The following is a 13,878-nucleotide window of genomic DNA, read 5'->3' as shown; positions in this document are numbered from 1 at the left end:
GTCAATGAATGTGAGGATTAAAGCTAAGATCGGAGTCAAAACTAACCCCGAGACAGCAGGCATGCTGCCTAGGAGTTATGGTAGAGCCACACACTGAGATGGAGACATCAGGTTTAGGTAGGTTAGTAGATGACGGGAACACAAGGAGCTCAGTTTTTGAGGACATGATGTTAGAGACAGCGGATAGACAATTGCTGGTATTTTGTATTACAGCAGGGGTGATGTCATGGGAAGAGATATATAGTTGAGTGTCATCAGCGTAGAGATGGTACTGGAAGCCAAATCTGCTGATGGTTTGTCCAATAGGGGCTGTGTAGAGAGAAATCAGAAGCGGGCCTAGGACTGATCCCTGAGGAACCCCGATAGCAAGGGGAAAAGGAGAAGTAGAACCAGCAAATTATACACTGAATGAGCGGTCAGAGAGGTAGAAAGAAAACCAAGAGAGAGCGGTGTCTTTAAGGCCAATAGAGTGGAGAATGTTAAGTAGGAGTTTGTGGTCTACAGTGTCAAAGGCTGCAGAGAGATCCAGAAGAATTAGGAGAGAGTATTTACCTTTAGATTTAGCCACCAAGAGATCGTTTGAGACTTTAGTAAGGGCAGTTTCTGTGGAGTGTAGAGTGCGGAAACCAGATTGTAAGGGATCAAGAATTGAGTTAGAAGCGAGATAGCAGATAAGGCGAGAGTAGATCAAGCGTTCCAGGAGTTTGGAGATGAAGGGGAGATTAGAGACAGGTCGGTAGATAGCAGCGCTGGATGGGTCAAGAGCTAATTTTTTCAGTAATGGATTTATAACGGCATGTTTAAAAGAGGAGGGAAAGATTCCAGAAGAACGAGAGAGGCTAAAAATTTTAGTCAGGTGACTAGTGCGAGCTGGGGAGAGGGACTGGACGAGATTGTGATACTAAAGGTATGTTCACACGGGCGTTCCGTTCCCACGGGGTATTCTTTACACAACGGTTTTTAAAAACGGCCGCGTAAAAAAATGCCTCGTAAAAAGAAGTGCATGTCACTTCTTCAGCCGTTTTTGGAGCCGTTTTTCATTGACTCAACAGAAAAACAGCTCCAAAATTATTTGTATAAAGCTGCTAGATGCTTAAAAACGGCTGATAATCAGGAGCTGTTTTCCCTTGAAAACAGCTCCGTATTTTCAGCCGTTTTTGGAGCTGTTTTTCTATTGGGTCAATGAAAAACGGCTCCAAAACGGCTCAAGAAGTGACATGCACTTCTTTCTACGCGCCGTATTTTGAAAATGAGGTGTAAAATAATGACCCGCTTCCGATTTTTCAGCCGTTTTTCGGCCCATTTGCGCATTCAGCCGAAGTTTATTAATAAATGTTGGGTATTGTTGCACCCACTACAAAGGTAGCGTGGCGTTAGTACAGGGGGCATTGTACATACACTACCGTTCAAAAGTTTGGGGTCACCCACACAATTTTGTGTTTTCCATGAAAACTCACACTTATATTTATCAAATGAGTTACAAAATGACTAGAAAATATAGTCAAGATATTGACAAGGTTAGAAATAATGATTTTTATTTGAAATAATAATTTTCTCCTTCAAACTTTGCTTTCGTCAAAGAATGCTCCATTTGCAGCAATTACAGCATTGCAGACCTTTGGCATTCTAGCTGTTAATTTGCTGAGGTAATCGGGAGAACTTTCACCCCATGGTTCCAGAAGCCCCTCCCACAAGTTGGATTGGCTTGATGGGCACTTCTTGCGTACCATACGGTCAAGCTGCTCCCACAACATCTCTATGGGGTTGAGATCTGGTGACTGCGCTAGCCACTCCATTACAGATAGAATACCAGCTGCCTGCCTCGTCCCTAAATAGTTCTTGCATGATTTGGAGGTGTGCTTTGGGTCATTGTCCTGTTGTAGGATGAAATTGGCTCCAATCAAGCGCGGTCCACAGGGTATGGCATGGCGTTGCAAAATGGAGTGATAGCCTTCCTTATTCAAAATCCCCTTTACCTTGTACAAATCTCCAACTTTACCAGCACCAAAGCAACCCCAGACCATCACATTACCTCCACCATGCTTGACAGATGGCGTCAGGCACTCTTCCAGCATCTTTTCAGTTGTTTTGCGTCTCACAAATGTTCTTCTGTGTGATCCAAACACCTCAAACTTCGATTCGTCTGTCCATAACACTTTTTTCCAATCTTCCTCTGTCCAATGTTTGTGTGCTTTTGCCCATATTAATCTTTTCCTTTTATTAGCCACTCAGATATGGCTTTTTCTTTGCCACTCTGCCCTGAAGGCCAGCATCCCGGAGTCGCCTCTTCACTGTAGACGTTGACACTGGCGTTTTGCGGGTACTATTTAATGAAGCTGCCAGTTGAGGACATGTGAGGCGTCTATTTCTCAAACTAGAGACTCTAATGTACTTGTCTTGTTGCTCAGTTGTGCAGCGGAGCCTCCCACTTCTCTTTCTACTCTGGTTAGAGCCTGTTTGTGCTGTCCTCTGAAGGGTGTAGTACACACCGTTGTAGGAAATCTTCAGTTTCTTGGCAATTTCTCGCATGGAATAGCCTTCATTTCTAAGAATAAGAATAGACTGTCGAGTTTCACATGAAAGCTCTCTTTTTCTAGCCATTTTGAGAGTTTAATCGAACCCACAAATGTAATGCTCCAGATTCTCAACTAGCTCAAAGGAAGGTCAGTTTTATAGCTCCTCTAAACAGCAAAACTGTTTACAGCGGTGCTAACATAATTGCACAAGGGTTTTCAAGAGTTTTCTAATCATCCATTAGCCTTCTAACACAGTTAGCAAACACAATGTACCATTAGAACACTGGAGTGATGGTTGCTGGAAATGGGCCTCTATACACCTATGTAGATATTGCATTAAAAACCAGACGTTTGCAGCTAGAATAGTCATTTAGCACATTAACAATGTATAGAGTGTATTTCTGATTTAATGTTATCTTCATTGAAAAAAACTGTGCTTTTCTTTAAAAAATAAGGACATTTCTAAGTGACCCTAAACTTTTGAATGGTAGTGTAGTAGGCAACTGTAGAGAATTTTCCGGGACTATACAGAATTTACAGAGATCGTCCACAGGGGGGCTGCGTCATTGTATCGTCCACAGGGGGGCTGCATGGTTGTATCGTCCACAGGCAGGGGGGCTGTAAATAGCGTCTAGGTGAACATGTGACCTTCCTTTGGCTGTTTTCAGGAGGTTGGGACAAAAAAAAAGCCTGCCAAATGAAATTCATCAGTTTTTTTAACGGCCATGGAAAACGGATGTCAAACAGCCATTAAAAACGGACTGGAAATGGAAGGAAATTTAGAGACACACTGATGCAAAATGGGCGTGAAAAACTGACAGTTGATCAGTTTTTAATGGCCATTTTTTTCCACTGTCGTGTGAATGTAGCCTTAGGCCTTTTTCACATGACAGTGATAAACGGCCGAGTGACAGTCGTTCTTTCAACGGCCGTTTTCAGAACAATGATGTGCTATGAGTGCATTTACACGGCTGTTTTTTTTAACAGCCCGTGAATAATGGTCGTCAAAAAATAGGACACGTCCTATTTTTGGCCGTTTTAATGGCCTGACGGCACCCATAGAAGTCAATGGATCAGCTTTTAACGGCTGTCAATACATGTAACAACCGTTAAAAACGGATCTGTGACATGGGGATTTGCAAGAGAACTGACGTCATCGCGCCGCCTTCACAGATCCCGTGAGACTAGCGACCAGACGACAGCACTGAACCTGTGAAGACGAGGGACCTTACCTGAAGAAGACATGTCTGTAGGGCATTCATGTCGGCTGTGTTACCTAGTTTTTACGGTTTAAAAAAGAAACATGACCATCAAGTTCAACCAGGGGATAGAAAGTGGAAGTAAAAGATTTCTACACATAGGAGCGAATATTTTTTTGTTCCAGGAAATAATCTCAGCCTTTTTTTAAAGCCATCTACTGTCCCTGCTGTGACCAGCTCCTGCGGTAGACTATTCCATAGATTCACAGTTCTCACAGTAAAGGCTTGTCGCCTCTGCAGGTTTAACCTTTTTGTCTCCAGACGGAGGGAGTGCCCCCTTGTTTTTTGAGGGGGTTTTACATGGAACGGGATTTCACCATATTTTTTCTATGTGCCATTAATATATTTATATAAGTTAATCATGTCCCCCCTTAGTCGTCTTTTTTCAAGGCTAAATAGGTTTAATTCTATTAATCTTTCCTCATAACTTAGATTCTCCATGCCCCTTATTAGCTTCATTGCTCTTCTTTGTATTTTTTTTCTAACTCCAGGGCATCCTTTCTATGAACTGGAGCCCAGAACTGAACTGCATATTCTGGATGAGGCCTCACTAATGCTTTGTAATGTGGTAATATTACATTTATTGTGTGGTAACACATACAGGGAGGCTGTGGGGCATCACATACAGGGAGGCTGTGGGGCATCACATACAGGGAGGCTGTGGGGCATCACATACAGGGAGGCTGTGGGGCATCACATACAGGGAGGCTGTGGGGCATCACATACAGGGAGGCTGTGGGGCATCACATACAGGGAGGCTGTGGGGCATCACATACGGGGGGTCTGTAAATAGTGTCTAGGTGAACATGTGACCTTCCTTTGGGTGTTTTCAGGGGGATGGGACAAAAAAAGCCTGACCAATGAAATTCAGTTTTTTTAATGGCCATGAAAAACTGATGCAAAACAGATGTCAAAGGCCATTAAAAACTGACAGACAGACTGGAAATGGATGAAAATTTAGAGACACTAATGCAAAACGGCCATAAAAAACTGACAGTTGATCAGTTTTTAATGGACATTTTTTTTCACTGTCGTGTGAATATAGCCTTATGCTACATTCACACGACAGTGAAAAACGTCCGTCGCACGGTCGTTTTCAGAATAGAGTTCTATGGGTGTATTCACACTGCCGTTTTTTGGACGGCCCGTGAGAAAAATAGGACATGTCGGCCCCACAGCTCCCATAGAAGTCGATGGATCAGTTTTTACCGGCTGGTAAAAACTGATCCTGGCCGAGGATTCCCCACACATCACGCTACTTTGAGCGCTGAGCAAAGGGAAGCCCTTGACATTACTATCCATATATGGACAGTGATGTCGGGCTTTCAAATGTGGAGTCTCCAGTCAGAGCATCGCGAGATCTCTGGCCGGGCACTCGTCTCCCCAGACCCCCCCCATATAGATAATGGCACCCCCTCCCCCCTGTAGATGGCACTCCCACCCCACCCCTTCAGATAGCGCCGCTGTAGCTCCTTGAAGGAGCGGAATCCCCGGCCTACGCTATGGCCAGGGGATTCAGCTACTGGAGAAGCCCCTGGCGTTACTGTCCATATATGGACATTGACGTCAGTGGCTACCTCTGGAGCCCCCTGCCAGAGTGGAATCCCCGGCCGATGCTCTGGTCAGGGAATTCCGCTACTGGAGAAGCCCCCGGCGTCACTGTCCATATATGGACAGAGACATTAGGGGCTCCCTCTAGGAGTTAAATCCCCGACCAGAGGGATTCCGCTCCTACAGGGAGCTACAGTGCCTCTATCTATGGGGGTGCCGCTATCTACATGTGGGGGTGCTACTATCTACATGGGCACTGCATGGGGGCCTGACTATCTACAGGGGACACGGTTGTGCTATCTACATGGGCACTATGGTACTATGTGGGCACTATCGACAGTGGCACTATCTACAGGGTCATTGCAGTACTATCTACATGGGCACTGTGGTGTTTTCACGGGGTTTGGATAATAAAACCAACAAATTAAATCCATCCGTTTTTTTTTAACGGCCATGAAAAACGAATGACAAACGGCCATTAAAAACGGACAGACGAAATAGATAAAAATTTGGATTCACACTGATGCAAAATGGCCATGAAAAACTGACAGTTGATCAATTTTTAATGGCCATTTTTTTTCACTGTCGTGTGAATGTAGCCTTAGTGCCGCAGACCCGTTTTCCAGCAATCATTGAGGATGTTGGCTGGTTTGAGAATCATTTTTAATGCTAAAATACCACATTACTTATTGTAACCATAGTTTATAGTACAAAACATAAAAAACAACTGCACATGTAAACCCAGATTATGATATCATGGCGAGGTCTGTGGTAGGAGCGATGGATCTGCTTCCTGAACAGATCTACTTCATAAGAGGACACTGATAAATGAAATATATGTTACTTGTGTGGACAAGACTGAAGAAGGTGCAATACGTCAGCGCTGAATTCTTCATACACGCACTTTGTTTTCAGTAAAGATGGAAATGTTAGCATACGGCTGAGCCTCGTGAAGATCAAACAAGCAAAGACCAGTCTAAAGTCAATTCCAGTGTTTGTGTCTTTATTGAATCTATTCAACAACAAAGATTTCACAAGGGGAAACAAGAGCACGAAATCCAAAGTATAAGGTATATCCATAAGATCTGCCATACACCAGATCAGCCAGAATACAGTCACTTTTTATATCCCACTTATTTATATTTAGAGTATTTGGAAATATGTATTTGGGTCAGTTACGCTTTGTTTTCTGAAGACTGGAGACAACTTGAGAGGCATTCATATAGAATTTATAATGAAACATCTGAAGTAACATACAGCGCAGATGCGGCAGAAGAATCAAAGGGATATTCCAATGACAGCCGTCAACGCGACATACCGTAAGATCACACGGGTGGGGTCTGAAATAAGTGGCTCCCCCCAACATCCGGAGGTCTCACTCACACGTCAGTATTTGTAAGCCAAAACCGGGAGTGGAAGAAGAAGTACAATGGAAAGATTCGTACCTCTTCCATATTATGGATCGACTGCTGCTTTTGGCTTACAAACACTGATGCAAGAATACAGACGAAAGCACCGTCGTGTGAAAGTGGCATATAGGAGAGAACTGGTAGGTTTTTTTTTTTAACTCCCATAAACTAGAATATAAGCCAAGTACACCATAATACCGATCGTAGGAATAAATAAAACACGATAAAAGGAAAACGAGAATGACATTTTTCTAGTAAGCGGTCATTGCATACAGTATCATGTAGAAAGGAAGTTACACAACACCACTATACGGACGGGCATCGTATGGTTAAGCATATTCCAACTATCGGAGGTCATCCGAGGTAAACATGCCCTTAGCTCTGCGTAGTATGGAGTCCTTGTTGGCATCATACGGGTGCTCTTTAGATGGGATTTCAAGCACAGCTGGAATGGAGATATTGTGCGCATCGATAGCATGCCGGATCATCTCAGCAATGAACTGGTTGATCAGTATAATCCCAATATCATCACGCTGTAGAAAACTCCTGGGCAAGGGGGGAAAAAAAATAAAAAATAAAAGAACTGTTATTGACTCAATTATACGAACAGGCTGCCATAACTCAAGTGGCACAGTGTGACCTACAAATGGTGTGCTACTGCCACTTTAAGTAACATCCGGAATGGGGTAAATAGGAGCATCTAAGATACAACGGGCCTTATGTATGAGGCCTCCTTCACATCTGCGTCCGGTATTTCCGTTGCTCTGCTCCACCACAGGAGCAGAGAAACACAAATAGCGGAAGCAGCAGATCCTGATGGATCTTAGGTTTTGCCTGGTTTCCGCCATAATGTCTGTTGTATTGCCAGACAAAAATCGCACAGCATGCTGCCCCTTAAGGGTACATTCACACGCAAACTCAAACTTCTGAAAATACGGCGCTGTTTTCAAGGGAAAACCGCTCCTGATTTTCAGACGTATTTTTAGCCACTCACGATTTTCGCGGCCGTTTTTGGAGCTGTTTTCTAGAGTCAATGAAAAACAGCTCCAAAAATGTCCCAAGAAGTGACCTGCACTTCTTTTTCGCAGCCGTTTTTTTACGCGGCCGTTTTTCAAAACGGCCACGTAAAAAAACGGCCAGTCGGAACACAACGCCGTTTTTCCCATTGAAAACAATTAACAGATGTTTGGAGGCGTCCTGCTTTCAAATTTTTCGGCCGTTTGCGGCCGAAAATATGCCGTGTGAACATATCCTAACAGAGCCTCCAACACAGATGTGAACAAAGCCTTAAGCTTGTGCGTCATCTGAGCAGTAGACCAGAATGAGGGAGCGAATCTGTGCTGTATTACCCAACACGGTGCACATCTATAGGGGAATACAGCCCATCCTACTGAACAAAAACTGTACGTTGCTCACAAAGGGTATGTTCACACGCAGTGACCAAAAACTTCTGAAAATACGGAGCTGTTTTCAGGCGAAAACAGCTCCTGATTTTCAGACGTTTTTGTAGCAACTCGTGTTTTTCGCCACGTATTTTACGGCCGTTATTGGAGCTGTTTTTCAATGGAGTCAATGAAAAACGGCTCTAAAAACTTCCCAAGAAGTGACATGCACTTCTTTTTCGCAGGCGTCTTTTTACTCACCATATTTTGACAGCGACGCGTAAAATTACACCTCGTGGGAACAGAACACCGTAAAACCCATTGAAAGCAATGGGCAGATGTTTGTAGGCATAATGGAGCCGTTTTTTCAGGCGTAATTTGAGGCGTAAAATGCCCGAATTACGTCTGAAAACAGTGTGTGTGTGTGTGTGTGTGTGTGTGTGTGTGTGTGTGTGTGTGTGTGTGTGTGTGTGTGTGTACATACCCTCATACTGAAAAAAAAAATAACAGAAACATAAGTGTAGTAACAATAATATACAGGCTACTATTTGCTAACAAGAATTTGCTAACGCCCCGAATACGCCTACAAAAATCTGCCCATTGCCTGCAATGGGATTTACGATGTTCAGTTCCCACGAGCCTTTATTTTACGCGTCGCTGTCAAAATACGGTGCGTAAAATGACGGCTCGTCAAAAGAAGTGCAGGACACCTCCTGGGACGTTTTTGGAGCCGTTTTTCATTGACTCCATTGAAAAACAGCTCCAAAAACGGCAGTAAAAAAAGTCTGAAAATCAGGAGCTGTTTTCGCCTGAAAACAGCTCCGTATTTTCAGACGTTTTTGGTCACTACGTGTGAACATACCCGAACACTTTTTGAAGAATAAACGGGTCAAAGAACCCTAAATAAACCTGATTAATGGAAGGCACATTTCCTTGGCTGAATGCCATGCTTTTAATACAATGAAAACTGGCAAAATCATTGGCGTACAATCCCCAATGCCAGAAATTCCCAATAGCTGAATAATAAACCTGCGGAGTTGCAGACTGTCACTAGTTATTACCTCCATATCAGCAGAATCAAGACTATAATGGCAGCCCATATACTATAATGCACTGCAGACACATTCTATGAGGTCATAACGTGAGGCAAATCTGTAGGGCAAGTGGCAATAACATTACATTAGGGAACTCCGTGTTAGGGGGGATTCACACGAACGTGTATTCGGTCCGTGCGGGCCACGTGGTTTTCACGCGCCACGCACAGACCAATGCAAGTCTATGGGGCAGTACAGACAGTCCGTGCTTTTTGCGCAGCGTTTGTCAGCTGCGCAAAAAACGCGACATGTTCAATACCTCCGCGTATTTCGCGCATCACGCACCCATTGAAGTCAATGGGTGCGTGAAAACTTCCGTGCGAACCGACTGAAACAGCGCACCAGCTGCCAAAAGGATGAATGTAAACAGAAAAGCACCAAGTGCTTTTCTGTTTCCAAACATCCAAACGGAGTGTCTTTTTAGATGAGCGAACCCGGAGAACCGAACCGAACTTCACCGGGTTCGGCCGAACTCGTTTTGGCCGAACCCGACAAAAAAATTTCCGGTACGTGACGTCAGGAGATAGTCACTGTCCAGGGTGCTGAAAGAGTTAAACTGTTTCAGCACCCTGGACAGTGACTTCCGATCCCAATATACATGAACCTGTAAAAAAAAAAAAACTAAGTTCTCACTTACCGATAACTCCCGGCTTCTTCCTCCAGTCTGACCTCCCGGGATGACAATTCAGTCCAAGTGACAGCTCCAGCCAATCACAGGCCAAGCACAGGCTGCAGCGGTCACATGGACTGCCGCGTCATACAGGGAGGTGGGGCCCGATGTCAAGAGAGGCGCGTCACCAAGGGCGCGTCACCAAGGCAACGGCCGGGAAGTTCTCAGTAAGTACGAACTTTTTCTTTTTTTTTTAACAGGTTGCTGTATATTGTGTTCGGCATTCACTGTCGAGGGTGCTGAAAGAGTTACTGCCGATCAGTTAGCTCTTTCAGCACCTTGGACAGTGACGGGCGTCGACTAGCCTCATCTCTATGATGGCGGCTGCGCGAAAATCACGCAGCCGCGCATCAGACACGGATGACACACGCAGCTGTCAAATGGTTTTTGCGCGCGCAAAACGCCGCGTGGTTTGCGCGCGCAAAAACGCAACGTTAGTCTGAATCTGCCCTTACCGTGTACAGCGAAGCTGCTGGACACCTGCTGTGAGGTGAACTACAATTCTGGAGAAAAGTCTCCTGACCAGCGGGGATCCCGGAGGTCGGACACCCTCCAATAATAATGTTATGGCATATCTTAGCAATACACCATAACATTATATGTCAGCAATACCCCTTTCTATACAGCGTGCTATAAAAGTGTTTACCGCCCCATTCTGTAACCAAACGGCATGGGCACAGGAGCCCGCAACATCAGCATCTGGTGTCAGCCTAGGGCCTAATACACTGCAATACAGTAGAAATTATGGTAGTGATCCTAGTTAAAGTCCAGTAGGGATTTTGACCCTCTGAGTGAATGTTTGTTAACACTTGCATGGTATCGTACTTTGTTGCAGAATTTTGGTACAAATTTTGCAACCGAAATTCTGCCCCAAATGCCCAATGTGTGAATCCACACTAACGGGTTAAAGACCGCACAGGTTGATATAACGGAGGCGGCGTGGGGTAAGGACACCACAGCACAGAACGATGATGTTTTTAGTAAACAGGCTCTCTGCTTTGTATAGAAACATCCAGCCATTACCAGGGTGGAACATCCGCAGGCCGGGATCTAGTCACAGCTCATGTGATCACCAAAAAGGGGAACAGTAGAAACGTGAAATCCTGAAGACTCCTCCAGAAGTACTGAACCTACAAACAATGCCAGGATTTATACAGGATTAGACTCCCACAGGATAGGAGATGAAGGATTGTCGGGACCCTCACTGATCACTAGAACAAAGGTCCTGACCCCCCCCCCCCCCCCCCTCACTGTACAATTGTAGTCCTGCATGAACCCTGCCTATACATTCAATGTCTACGGTGCTGACAGAACCAAATGAGCCCCATCCTTGTGATCAGTGGGGGTAACAGCGATGGGGTCTCCCCCGTGATCACACATCACCGATCCTGTGGCTAGGTGATAAATATCCTTAGTGGGACAACCCCTTTAATGCTTCAAAGGGTTTTTTTTTTCTAACAACATTTATCTGAGGCCACTGTTCCATACATCTTCTCCCAATGTTGTTACGCACAGTAAATTTCCACTAATCCGGCATTGACAGATAATGGATTATTAAATATCTGCACACTAACATCTCCCTCGCCCTAATGTTAAAGGAGTATTCACAGGACATGCCATAAACCTCTGACAGATGGGCCACCACCTATCAGGAGAATGGGGGTCCAATTAGTGGAGGTTAGGAGATCCTCTTCCTGTCATTAGGGGATATATATATATATATATATATATATATATATATATATATATATATATATATAAAAAGGAAAATCCTGCCTGATTCCAGGACACAGATGAAGTCCTTGTCACAGCTGCGCTGATCAGCCCCTGTATATAAGTCCGGCTATTGTCCGCTGTTCACACTGATATAAACACGTCCTTATATCGCGTACAGCGTCTCACCTGAATGTCTCCTCGATTTCCGTTATGCTCGTCTCCTTCTCCACCACCAGGAAATTTGGCTTCCGATTCTTGTTAAGCTCCCCGATTCCTCCGAGCAAGAAGCCGGTGCAGGTGTCCTCATCACCGATCACCGCGATCAGTTTACCACGTAGTAAGCCGCCCGCCATGTTCGCTCCCTGGTTGTATCAGCTGACAGCAAACACACAGCAAGCTAGACCCGAGCTCCTGCCTGTCATGTGACTCCGGCCGGATACGTCAGCTGACACGGGGCGGGGCTCTATGTGCTGCGTAGTTCTGACTGGGCGAGCGTGTGTGAAGGTCAAACTGTAGAGCCGGCTGTGTATATAGATACACACACACACAGTGGACTAGGGTCACGGTCACCTCTGTAATGCTTCTTCCCTATGTCACAGTATGTGTCTAATGTCAGGGGGAATGTACCAATACAAGTTATTAGAATTGCTGGTTATTTCTAGTACCTCAAGAAAATCTAAATACAGGTAGAATTCATGTCATGGCAGACGAGTTCTCGTATAATATCACGAATTACAGGAAGTGAAGTACATGGAGGACAAGGGGCCACTGCTTTCCACCCGCACACCAGGTCACAGCGTCTAGATACCTGTTGCCCCCTCCTTTTAGGAGCTTGGCATGACCAATGAGGGTATGTTCACACTACAGCGTCCGTAACGGCATGTGCAAGCGCTTGAACGCCGCGTCCATTACGGACGTAATTGGCGCTGCTTTTCATTGGAGTCACGGAGTCTTTTGACAGCGGCGCGTAAATATACGCCTCGTGTGAACAGACAAACGTCAGCCCATTGCTTTCAAGCCGCAATTTCGGACGTAATTCGGGACTAAAACGCCCAAATTACGTCCGTAAATAGTGTGTGTGAACATACCCTTAAGGGTATGTGCACACGACAACGCCAAATACGCCTGAAATTACGGAGCTGTTTTCAGGCGAAAACAGCTCCTGAATTTCAGATGTAATTGCTCATACTCGCGTTTTTCGCGGCGTCAATTACAGACGTAATTAGAGCTGTTTTTAATGGAGTCAATGAAAAACGGCTCCAATTATGTCCCAAGAAGTGACATGCACTTCTTTGACGCGAGCGTCTTTTTACATGCCGTCTTTTGACAGCGGCGCGTAAAAAAAAAGCCTGTGCACAGAACATCGTAACCCCATTGATTTCAATGGGCAGATGTTTGCCGACGATTTGGAGCCGTATTTTCGGACGTAATTCGAGGTGTAAAACGCCCGAATTACGTCCGTAAATCGGGCGTGTGAACATACCCTAACGCTGCTCTCACCCTTCAAATGGTAGTGCCATACAGTACCTAAAGCACACAGCCATATAATACTATCAACCATAGTGCCCATCATAGAGTGTCACATCAGTGCCCCTAGAACTGTACATACCTTCCAACCGTCCCGCGATTGCGTTTTCGGGGGGCGCGATGAGCTGTTAGAGGGGGTCACCCCCTCTTTCTAACGATTTAAATGCTGCGGTCGGTATTGACCGCGGCATTTAACGAGTTAAACTAGCGGGATCGCGCCCAAGCGCAATGCCGCTAGTTAGGCCTCATTTACACCTGTGCGTTTTGCGCGCGCAAAAAACGCAGCGTTTTGCGTGCGCAAATGGCACTTGACAGCTCCGTGTGTCATCCGTGTATGATGCGCGGCTGCGTGATTTTCGCGCAGCCGCCATCATAGAGATGAGGCTAGTCGACGTCAGTCACTGTCCATGGTGCTGAAAGAGTTAACTGATCGGCAGTAACTCAGCACCCTCGACAGTGAATTCCGATCACCATATCGAGTAACCTGTTTAAAAAAAAAGAGGTTCGTACTTACCGAGAACTTCCCGGCCGTTGCCTTGGTGATGCGTCCTTGGTGACGCGCCTCTCTTGACATCTGGCCCCACCTCCCTGGATGACGCAGCAGTCCATGTGACCGCTGCAGCCTGTGCTTGGCTTGTGATTGGCTACAGCTGTCACTTGGACTGAATTGTCATCCCGGGAGGTCAGACTGAAGGAAGAAGCCGGGAGTTATCGGTAAGTCAGAACTTTTTTTTTTTTTACACGTTCACGTATA

At 45.3% G+C, this 13,878-nt stretch overlaps 1 protein-coding gene across 1 annotated transcript; it reads right to left on the bottom strand.

Moving 5' to 3' along the window:
- Nucleotides 1-6,308: 6,308 nt before the first annotated feature.
- On the bottom strand, nt 6,309-12,048 carry ATP6V1F (ATPase H+ transporting V1 subunit F). The gene is made up of 2 exons (XM_075855106.1): nt 11,784-12,048; nt 6,309-7,281 (listed from the first exon to the last, which is right to left on the bottom strand). The coding sequence occupies exons 1-2, from the start codon at nt 11,948-11,950 to the stop codon at nt 7,080-7,082; spliced, it is 369 nt and encodes a 122-aa protein (XP_075711221.1). The 5' UTR covers nt 11,951-12,048; the 3' UTR covers nt 6,309-7,079.
- Nucleotides 12,049-13,878: the final 1,830 nt, after the last annotated feature.

Source organism: Rhinoderma darwinii, chromosome 3 (assembly GCF_050947455.1).
Source record: "Rhinoderma darwinii isolate aRhiDar2 chromosome 3, aRhiDar2.hap1, whole genome shotgun sequence".
Classification (NCBI taxonomy): Eukaryota; Metazoa; Chordata; class Amphibia; order Anura; family Rhinodermatidae; genus Rhinoderma; species Rhinoderma darwinii.
This window is presented reverse-complemented; position numbering and strand designations above follow the sequence as displayed.

What these genes read in the sequence shown, in the direction of transcription:
- ATP6V1F (XM_075855106.1), bottom strand. Translation starts at nt 11,950, where the DNA reads ATGGCGGGCGGCTTACTACGTGGTAAACTGATCGCGGTGATCGGTGAT. An exon ending in GAAATCGAGGAGACATTCAG is followed by an intron (nt 7,282 to 11,783) that starts GTGAGACGCTGT and finishes CCCCTTGCCCAG; the next exon opens with GAGTTTTCTACAGCGTGATG.